This window comes from Nothoprocta perdicaria, unplaced genomic scaffold, assembly GCF_003342845.1.
Source record: "Nothoprocta perdicaria isolate Ctin4 unplaced genomic scaffold, notPer1 scaffold_72, whole genome shotgun sequence".
Lineage (NCBI taxonomy): Eukaryota > Metazoa > Chordata > Aves > Tinamiformes > Tinamidae > Nothoprocta > Nothoprocta perdicaria.
The window spans coordinates 188,092-198,042 of NW_020455999.1; the positions used below are offsets into that span (position 1 = coordinate 188,092).

General features: G+C 47.4%; 2 protein-coding genes across 3 annotated transcripts; both read left to right on the forward strand.

The window, feature by feature from the left end:
• Window positions 1-4: 4 nt before the first annotated feature.
• On the forward strand, window positions 5-5,656 carry DDOST (dolichyl-diphosphooligosaccharide--protein glycosyltransferase non-catalytic subunit). 2 transcript variants are annotated; one of them, XM_026051039.1, is made up of 12 exons: window positions 63-137; window positions 413-523; window positions 820-906; window positions 1,433-1,536; window positions 1,882-1,971; window positions 2,412-2,506; window positions 2,711-2,804; window positions 3,123-3,271; window positions 3,827-3,974; window positions 4,613-4,733; window positions 4,902-5,008; window positions 5,192-5,656. In XM_026051039.1, exons 7-12 carry the CDS (start codon window positions 2,712-2,714, stop codon window positions 5,339-5,341), a joined length of 768 nt encoding a protein of 255 aa, XP_025906824.1. In that variant the 5' UTR covers window positions 63-137; window positions 413-523; window positions 820-906; window positions 1,433-1,536; window positions 1,882-1,971; window positions 2,412-2,506; window position 2,711; the 3' UTR covers window positions 5,342-5,656. The 2 variants fall into 2 exon arrangements, with proteins under 2 accessions (XP_025906823.1, XP_025906824.1); XM_026051038.1 differs by lacking the exon at window positions 1,882-1,971 and having other exon boundaries at window positions 5-137.
• A 1,412-nt stretch (window positions 5,657-7,068) lies between these two features.
• Window positions 7,069-9,176, forward strand: GUCA2A (guanylate cyclase activator 2A). Its single transcript, XM_026051138.1, has 3 exons — window positions 7,069-7,143; window positions 8,402-8,582; window positions 9,031-9,176. The coding sequence occupies exons 1-3, from the start codon at window positions 7,069-7,071 to the stop codon at window positions 9,096-9,098; spliced, it is 324 nt and encodes a 107-aa protein (XP_025906923.1). The 3' UTR covers window positions 9,099-9,176.
• The last annotated feature ends 775 nt before the right edge of the window (window positions 9,177-9,951 follow it).

Genomic DNA, 9,951 nt, shown 5'->3' on the forward strand with positions numbered 1-9,951 from the left:
GAAGATGGCGGCGCTGGCGCTGGGGTGGCTGCTGATGGCGGCGGCGGCCGGCGCGGCGGCGGCGCCGCGCACGCTGGTGCTGCTGGAGAACGGCAGCCTGCGCGACACGCACTCGCTCTTCTTCCGCAGCCTGGCCGGTAGGGCGCGGCAGCGGGCGGGCACCCGCCTCGGGGACAGGGCAGGCGGCCGCGTGCGGGGCCCGCTCGCCTCAGCGTGAGGCGGGAACGCCCGTGCTGGCAGCCGGCGGGGTTTGAAACGGTCAGTCCCCGCGCCTTCCCCTCCGGGGGTCCCTCCGCCAGGTCCTTGTGCCCCCAAGCCCCGTGGAAACTGCCTGTGGGTGCTGCCGTCATCGTTCTTTTTTGTACCATGAAATACCTAAATTTGTCTCAATTTTATTGTCTCGTGGCTACAGACAGGGGTTTCGATCTCACCTTCCGGACGGCTGATGATGCAGGCCTGTCGCTTATAAAATACGGGGAGTTTTTGTATGACAACCTCATCATCTTCTCACCATCTATAGAAGGTAAGATACCCAGAGCAGAACAAGGAGTGCTTTTGAAAAGGGGGTTCAAAATGAATATTAAGAAGCTTGTGCCTGCTTAATACCATTTTGCCACTGTTATAGTTGGTGGCTGTTACATCAGGTTGAACACGGTGCCGTGGGTAGGTCTGAGGTTACCCGAGCTCATTTGCCGGTCTTGGCCGTGACGGTTCCTGCAGCCGCTCGCAGAGCAGTGCTGGTTGTGGCCGTGGGTCCAGCTGTGTGTGTGTAGGATGGTTTCGGGGGCGGAGATGTGAATTCACCGTGTGTGTTTTCAGATTTTGGCGGAAACATCAACGTGGAGACCATCACTGCTTTCATCGATGGGGGAGGCAGCGTCCTCGTGGCCGCCAGCTCGGACATTGGTGAGGGCAGCTGCTCGCACATCTGGGTCTGTCAAATTCCTCACATTGTGGGTTCTTTTGCTTGCTTCTCCCCTGCAGTGAGGGTTATTACCCTCTGTTTGAGCTACTGCAGAAGAGTGGTGACAAAAAAGCACGATACCTTGCGGGTCTGCAGGACAGAGCCATTTAACTTTTTGTTTGTGCCATCTACACCTTTGTGTAGATGCTCTCTAGGGAATCCATCGTTGGAGAGGAAAAGATAACTTCTTTTGTGTCCTCACCTCCTTTAAAGCTCTGCTTTTTGAGAAAGGGAACTTTAACTGAATGGTGCTCTGTGCTCTCAGCTTCTTGTTGCAAATCTCGAGGTGCTGAAGTGCATCTGTGGGGAATCAATGACAGACTTTGAGTACGAAAACCAACTTGTGGTTTCGCTGTCAGGGTGCTGAGCACGTACCCCCAAGCTGTGCTTATTTTATGTTGAAGTTTAGATCGATACCGCGTCCTTCTGAGCACGCTGTGTGACGGAGGATCTGTTATGCCCTTCCAGGGGACCCCCTGCGAGAGCTGGGCAGTGAGTGTGGGATAGAGTTTGATGAGGAGAAGACAGCTGTCATCGACCACCATAACTACGATGTATCGGACCCAGGCCAGGTAAAAGTCGTTGAATGTTCTAGGTGTGCCCCATGCTGGAAGGGAGAGTGGTTTTTGTGAAGCAGCTTCTGTTCTTGTTAACGAGAAGTGACTTGCAGTGAGGTGTGGGATTTGGAGATGGATCTTTTGTCATTGTTTTCCTCCTCCTTCCATTCTCTGCTCTCCTGGCTTGCTCCAAAGGAGGTCTCAAGTAGTATCACTCTCATTAGGCGGTGTGACCACCATGCTGTGGTCAGGACTGTGGGCAAAATAGCATAAAGCTGGATGTATTTGGGATCTCTGCCTTCAAACACGTATTTCTGACCTTTCTGCTTTTGATCTTTCTGCTGCCCTGCATCGTTTCAGATTGTTACTGTGTCTCAGGCAGTGCCACTGAGCATAGTAGTGGTTTTGAACCACTGCAGAAGGGGAGAAGAGGATTTACTTGCTCGAGAAGTGTGTCCAGTTTTGTTTCTTGCAGATTAATATATGAATTTAGCAGTTTCTACTAATTTTTATTTAAATAAAGCTATTTAAGCTGTATATTGGAGCTGCCATACTTTAAAGATGAAAGTGGCTGAATATGGGCAAGTAACTGGTCAGACTGCTGCAGCTGATGGTAATTAACGAGCAACAATATTTTCTTTATCAGAAAGTATTTTATGCTTCCTTATGTATCAGCATGTTTAATCTGACTATAGCTACAATGAAACAAAAAGTGTTCTTTTCCAAAAGCTGTTCAATTTCAATTATCTTTAAAGAAGAAATATTTTTTTCTCATGAAAAGAAGCTATTCACCATTCTAAAGCATAGAAGTTATGTAAAGTGTATGTATAAAGTGTGTGTTTGGGAGCCAGACAGTTGCATTTACACCGAACCCCCTTGTTTCCTTCCAGCACACACTTATAGTCGCAGATGCTGAAAATCTCCTCAAAGCTCCTACTATTGTAGGGAAAACTGCACTGAATCCCATCCTTTTCCGAGGAGTTGGGTAAGTGGCTACGGAACAGGGCTGGAAGGGAGGATTTCTGAGCTGTTGTTGGGGCAACATCTCATTAATACAGGTTTTTCTGTAACTAAGGGATGTCAGCCATGGCTCTTAACTTTTGAGACCTGCTGCAAGAAGTGGGATTTGTTTTAGCTTGATTCATTTTGAGTGAACGTGCTGGTCACTGTGCCTGTCTCTCCCCGTAAGGATGGTGGCTGATCCTGACAACCCGCTGGTGCTCGATATCCTGACCGGCTCTTCAACCTCTTACTCCTTCTTCCCGGATAAGCCTATTACTCAGGTACGTTCAGCTTCTTTTTCTTGTCTTTGGGGTCACACTCAGCTCCCTTAGTTTCAGCAACATGCAGAAATTCTCGGGTGGTTCCTCTCCTGATTTTGAAAGTGTCAGGCTGTCATCTGCGTTCTGACACTGCCCTGGGAATCTTCCATTCTGTTTCTTTGTTGTTTGGAGAATGCACAGCATGAATGCTGCTTTGGAAGAAATGCCAGCTTAGGATAAAGACTAAAGGGAAAAGGTCACAAATCCTGTTACTGGTTATTTAATCATTTTTTGAATTGGCTAAATGCTATTTAAAAATCTCTCTAAATCTCTCTTCAGTATCCCCATGCCGTTGGGAAGAACACCCTTCTGATTGCTGGACTCCAAGCAAGGAACAACGCCCGGGTTGTTTTTAGTGGCTCCTTGGATTTCTTTAGTGATGCTTTCTTCAATTCTGCTGTACAGAAAGCTACTCCTGGATCTAAGAGGTAGGATAACTTTCTGGCATTCCTGGCCAAGCAGTGTCTGGGGAGCTGTTTGATCAAGAAAATCATGGGAAACGGGCAACAAAAATTGTACTGTAGGAAACTTTCCTGAAGAAGGGAAAGACTTGTGTTCTTTTGACTGTGGTGCGAGTAAGTTAGATATGCAGCACAAAGTGTATGTTTTCCTGAGGTAGCTTTTCCTATCCATAACTTCAGGATATTTTAACATCCAGAACATCCAAAGGTTTTGCAAATCATCTGCACAGTATTCCATCTCTCATTCCCCTTTCAGCACATGCATATCCCATTAATAAGCAAGACGTAACTGAAGTGCTGGGTTTCTTTTTAAAATATCTTTCCCTATATTTAGTCACTGTGGAGCAAGCTCCTTTCCCATGTAGGAGGGAGCGCTTTGGAAAGTAATTTTCTTTTCAAACCTAGGCTGCGTGCTAGCAGCCTAGCAGCTCCGTGCTGCTTTCCAGTTTGTCTAATGATTTTTGGCATTGCTGTAGTTCTTCAGAGCGGCTGTTTACTTTCTCAGCCTTTCTTCACGTGCAGATATTCCCAGACTGGTAATTACGAGCTGGCCGTTGCCTTGTCTCGCTGGGTGTTCAAGGAGGAGGGAGTGCTGCGTGTCGGAGCCGTGTCTCACCACCGCGTGGGAGAACGTGCCCCGCCGAGCGCCTACACTGTCACTGACCTCGTGGTAAGGCTGCGGGTGACACGGCTCGGATAATGTTCTCTGGACAGCAGGAAAGACGAAAACACGCTTGTCTTTGCAGTGAAAATTAGAGAGTCCCTCAGACGTGTCTCCAGGAGCTAGTGCTCAGAGAGGCTGCAGTCATGCATTAAGTGGCTGGTCTAGGGAAGCCTGCGAGCTCTGTGCTAGATGTTACTGATGTTCAGTAGGGTTTTTTAAAAATATTTTTCTCCTATAAACCTTGTGCAGGAAAACTTGAACCTGATGGGTAGTGCATTCTGAAGCTTTTGCTTCGTTATTACTTGTCTGTCTTTCAATGCAGAGATGTCCAGCTGCTGTCAGAAGGAAAATTAAAACGTGTCATTTGGCAAGCTGGAAAAAAACATAACCTTTAAAAGATTGTAACTATAAAACCGATTGAACCAGAGAGGCTATTTTCAGGTTTCAGCTGTCTAGATTTGATCATGATAGCCCAGTTGTGTCTTTAAGATGGCAATATACCTAATTTGCTCTGGAAAAAAAGAAATTTGGGAGAATTCCCTCATTGCCTTGAAATTTCTCACTTCTATAGCATCAGCATCTGATATTGTTTGTATTGAATGAATTGAATTAAGTAACGTTCAATGCACTGATTTTTGTTCCAGGAGTACAGCATTGTCATTGAAAAACTCTCTGACGGGAAGTGGGTCCCCTTCGACGGAGACGATATTCAGCTGGAGTTTGTCCGCATTGACCCATTTGTCCGGACTTTCTTGAAGAGAAATGGTTGGTTTCTGTCACCCCGCCTTGATTTTGCATGTTGTTGCCTCTTGGCATGGCAGTCTTTGTAAGGAGGAAGCCTGGCTGCAAAGAGGAGACTTCCACAGTCAGTTTTCGGGTCTCCCCTGCTGTTTTTGGTGTCAGTTAAACATTCTACTGCTTTCTCTTTCTTAGGGGGAAAATACAGCGTGCAGTTCAAGCTGCCAGATGTCTATGGGGTATTTCAGTTTAAAGTAGATTATAACCGCCTGGGTTATACTCATCTCTACTCCTCTACCCAGGTAAGCACAGGGGGAGTATTATCATATAAGAAGGCACAACCATTAAACTGTTAAAAGGGATATCTCTTAAAGTTATAGTTGGGGTGCAGCATCCTTGAACGTGCAAGGAATTGGAGCACTTCTGGCTTTCTTGACGTGTCACTGGGTACCGCAAAACTCAGCAGCCGTTCTCTCCTCCTCCAGGTGTCTGTACGACCTCTCCAGCACACGCAGTATGAACGTTTTATCCCCTCGGCGTATCCGTACTATGCCGGGGCCTTCTCCATGATGGTGGGCCTCTTCATGTTCAGCATCGTCTTCTTGCACATGAAGGAGAAGGAGAAATCCGACTGAGCTCCCTATGGGAGGAAGATCCTTTTCTTCTTCTTTTCCTAACACTGGCACCACTCAGAGCCAGCAGCACTTGCATTCCTTGCTGTAACTGTTTGAGGACTGGTAGGTGCCAGAAAACATGCGATTTTTTTTTTTATTTTATTTTTTAATATTGGGGGCAACTAGTAGGCTTGTAAACGAACCAGATGTTCCAGGGGAATCCATTGCCAGAGGATTTGGAAATGCAGAGATGCTGCTGTAGCTTTTCCGGGACTGGTTTGCAGTTCTGTTCGTCTTTTTGTCCCTTCCTTTGATCGGAATGATTTTGATTCGAGATTGACTCCATTTTCAAAATAAAATCTCGTTCTGCTCACCCCGAATTGAGTGTTTGGGGCTTTCTGGTGGCCCTGTCTTGTGGGATGCGAGGAGTGTTGTCTGCTGTGCTTAGTGCTTTGCCCTTGCACGTGAACGGTAAGGGGGGCTGGCAGGGAGATGCTTTTCTGTTGAATCCCCCATTCCCAGCACAGAAAATGCACCAAAACCTCGCCATTTGTGAAAAAACAACTGCAGGACAAGAGTCTTGCAGCACTGCTGGAGCTTAAGGGGCTCGGGCTGGCCTGGCAGCTGTGCGGCTTTGTTGGGATGTGGCGGATGGCCCGTGTCGGACACACGCTGCCCGGCTGGAGCGGGGCAGGAGGCTGAAGCCAGCAGATGGTACAACCCTGGTAGGGCACGACAGGGGTGCAGGGCACCCCGAAACCCCACTGTGGAGCAGGGCTGCAGGCAGCTGAAGGACTTCCTTCCCTCCCTCAGGGCTTGCAGCTGCATTTTATTTTATTTGTTTTCTCTTTTTTCTCACATTTTCCCAACTTCCTCCAAACCTGCATTTACTGTGGGGAGAGGATGGTGCGTGGGGCTGGTTTTGCTGCTGTGAGTCTTCCTCCTCTTCCTCCTCAGGGGAAGAAGGGCTAGCACTGTCATTAATTGTCACAGCTGGGGAGCCTCTCACCTCCCCTGTGCCTAATCAATAATTTAAAAAATACAATAAAGTAAAAATAAAATGGTTAATATGATAAAAATGATAATATTGATTTTGTGAGGGTGGGTTTTTAATTTTGGCTGCTTTTAGGGGTGTGCTGCTGTGCATGCTCACGGGACACACATCCTTGTGCCCGCCCCGTGGCGCATTGGCACTCGCACGTGCCCGTGCATGCACGTGTGTGCAGGGGACGGCAGCTTTGCCCCAAGCGTCCCGCTGGAGTCCAAGCTGCAGCGGCTCCAGTGCCGCAGTCCCGCAGGGCTCGGGCCGTCCCCCTGCACCCAGGGGTGCAAATCAAGCAGCGGGAAACGCAGGCAGCGGCGGGCGGCTCTGGGCTGGAGCGCAGGGTTCCTTAGTGCTGGTGGTGCCGCGGCTGCTGCTTCGCCTCTCCGTGTCACGGCCGCGCTCTCCAGCCAGGAGAGACTCATAAACACCAGGATGTGCCCGGGTGTAACTGGCCTCCCTGCCAAGGGGGAGATAACGGGTGCTCCGCGCTGCCGTTATGGCATGGCCATAAAGAGTTGGGATTAATGGATTACCAGCCTGTGCTGGGCGAAGGCTTTATAAAGCTGCTCCTTGTCCTGGGAACACAGAGCTCTGGCTGCGCGAAGAGCGAGAAGGAATCCAAGAGACTCCAGAAAAGGGCAGTTCAGACCCAAGCAGGAGAAAAAGCTGCTGGGATTCGGAGCGGCCACGACTTGCAGCTGCTATGAAGGGCTTGCTTGGCTTCACGGTCCTCGTGCTGCTCTCGCTGGTGCACAGCTCCTGCGCCGTCTATGTTCAGGTGAGTTTTTCTGCTCTTCTGGTCTTGCACGTGGAGCCAAGTCCTGAGTTTATGCTAAGACTGGACAGGGAATCTTAAACTAACCAGGAGGGTGGAGCTGCATCTTACTCTGGCTCCATATGTGGTGTTCTCCTCATTGCTTTGGTTGGAGCTCCAACCTATTGGACAGAATAGAATTCCTTCTATTTGTAAGGAGTATTAATGAGTAGATGAGCTGTAGGAGAAGGAGGAAAAAGCTAAGTTGTTGTTGTTTATCATCCATTTAAGTCAATGCTCTACCAGGCACACGTGAAGTTCGAGTGACTTTGCAATGTGCTTTGAAAGGCAGCATCTGGACACGTTGCGGCACAAATCCTAGTGCACGCAGTGGAAGATGCTTTGCTAATCGTGGTCCATAAATGCAGGAATAACAAACAGGGTTTGTTCCCGTTTGTGCTTTTGCTGTGATAAAATCTGGCAGCAAGTTCAGCTTCTCTCTTTTGGAGTTCTCTCTAAAACATCATTCTCACTTTAGATGACAGGTTTCCTTGTCACCAGGAGTACACGTGTTATGGGGCTTATTCCTACCAGGCCACTGGCAGGAATTATATTAGGAAAAATGAATGAAGAACTTAAATTCATGTCATCCTTTTCTGGTTTTGTTTATTCCTTTTTTGATTTATTTCTCTCTCTGCCTTACGCTTCTCTGGTCTGTGACCAATAAAAGAATCTAGAATTGCATTTCTACAAGAACTGTTAATTTCTCCTAGGCAATCATGACTGATAAATTAATCTGAGTAAAAATTATGGTCTAATTGGAAATAGAAGAGGATTTGGCCCTTGATAAGCAAATGCATGTCCACAGTTTGTTGTTATTAGTGTTATTTTGAATACTATGACACAAGAATAAGACTCTTGCAATTTAGTGTCAGGTTAGTGAGATGATGAAGAAATGTTTTCAGGTAAAATACAGTCTCACGCTCTAAGGAGCCTTGCTTCAATTTATTTCTTTGCATGAGCAAGTGGGATTTTTTGGAAGCATCGTGTTTAGTAGCTGCTAATCAACTGGGCTTAATTGTGTGGACATGTCTTAAGCTCTTGGAAACTTGTTGCAGTACCTTGGGATGAGGGATTGCAAGTCTTAGCAGCAAGGGAGGTGAAGGAATAGCTCCTTGTGGTTGTTTTTGGGCCTGCCATGTGAAGGTCTCTACTGGCTTGTTGGAAGAAAGAGTGGACAAAGTTAATCTTTTTTTTTTCCTGTCTTCTCCTATCTACATAGGATGGAGACTTGAAATTTTCCCTGGAGTCCGTGAAGAAGCTGAAGGAGCTTATGGACAAGAGCAGAGATATTAACCCCCGCATGAAGAGCATCTGGGTGCCCTGTGAGGAAAAAGATCTCCCCGAGGAGTTCCGGAGTGTGTGTGAAAGAAAAGACGCACCCGTGGTGTTTGGGAGGCTGAGTATGTAGCTTGCATTGCCAAGGCCCCACTTCTTTTTTTTTTTTGCATTTTCTAACCTTAAATGTTCAAATAGTAGCAAAGAAAAGGTAATTGCTTTAAGTCCCATTGTTCTCTCACTTCTATATTGCTTTCCCAGTGAATCTGAGTGGGATTTCATGCTTTAAGCAAGATTTTTGCAAGAATTGATTTCCCTTACACCAGCGAGAACTGGAAAGAATATCAAAGCTCATAAGGCTCTACCAGGAAGGAGCCTCCAAATTATTTTCACAGAGCCAGAAATCTCTCAATCTGTTATTTGAACTCACAGTTTGTTGCCAACGCCTTGCATGGATGTAGAGGAGCACAGGCGTTAGGAGCCCTTTCCATACCGTCATAGGGAAGTTTGCTTCTACCCATAGATATTCATCTTGCAGTTTCACTGCATCTCTCTTTCTTTTATCCCCCACAGACCAGGCTGTCCAAGAGATAGACCTGTGCGAAATCTGCGTCAACGCAGCCTGTGCCGGCTGCTTGTGAAGAAGGACAAGGGATACTCCAAGGAGACGCTCCAAGTCATGAAGCTCGTGCTTTTGTCTCATGACATCCCATATATCCTCCCAAATCCGTAGTTAGGCTCCATCTCCACTTCAGTCCAAGGGTTACTGTTAGCTCATTTAGACACCTCAGGGGTAACCTTCCAACGTCTAGATGGGTCCCACCAGCAGTGCAGTGCAACTTCATTCAAGAGGTCACTTGTCAAGTGAGCGCTGTCCTGCTGCAACGCGGCTGGAGCCACATGTCTACATGAGCTGAGGGACACTTGGCTGGAGTGAAGACACTCTGGGCTCAGCCTTTTGGTCTTCACGTTTTATTGTCATTTTTTAAAGTCTCCTCTAGCCTTCCTAGTAACTACGTCTGCTGTGATGGGCACTCCTCGCAGGCGTGCGCTCATGGCATTAGGTTTTGCTCATCTCCAGCTCGCACTTTCCTGATGCTGTGGATGACCGTCTGTGTCTGGTCGTACATGGCCCTGTTGTGATGCAGTCCACAGCGTTGAACCTGGAGACAAGCTACGAACACTTAGCAATGCTTTCACAGAGCCAGAAATCTCTCAATCTGTTACTCAAACTCACAGTTTATTGCCAATATATTGCACAGGTGTATAGCAGCACAGGTGCTAGGAGCCATTTCCATACTCCATTTCTCCATAGGGAAGTTCACTTCTATCCATAGATACTCATGTTAAGGTGGTTCTGCTTAGGAGGAAGGAGGACTACTCTGCTGTGATGGCATCACTCTGCAGTGAAAACATTGCCAGTTGATTTTATTTATTGGCGGCAAGGAGGTGAAGGAAGAGCCTGCCCATGTTTATATGCTACTGGATATGAAA

What these genes read in the sequence shown, in the direction of transcription:
- DDOST (XM_026051038.1), top strand. Translation starts at nt 5, where the DNA reads ATGGCGGCGCTGGCGCTGGGGTGGCTGCTGATGGCGGCGGCGGCCGGC. An exon ending in CGGATAAGCCTATTACTCAG is followed by an intron (nt 2,805 to 3,122) that starts GTACGTTCAGCT and finishes ATCTCTCTTCAG; the next exon opens with TATCCCCATGCCGTTGGGAA. An exon ending in ACACTGTCACTGACCTCGTG is followed by an intron (nt 3,975 to 4,612) that starts GTAAGGCTGCGG and finishes TTTTTGTTCCAG; the next exon opens with GAGTACAGCATTGTCATTGA.
- GUCA2A (XM_026051138.1), top strand. Translation starts at nt 7,069, where the DNA reads ATGAAGGGCTTGCTTGGCTTCACGGTCCTCGTGCTGCTCTCGCTGGTG. An exon ending in CCTGCGCCGTCTATGTTCAG is followed by an intron (nt 7,144 to 8,401) that starts GTGAGTTTTTCT and finishes CTATCTACATAG; the next exon opens with GATGGAGACTTGAAATTTTC. An exon ending in CGTGGTGTTTGGGAGGCTGA is followed by an intron (nt 8,583 to 9,030) that starts GTATGTAGCTTG and finishes TATCCCCCACAG; the next exon opens with ACCAGGCTGTCCAAGAGATA.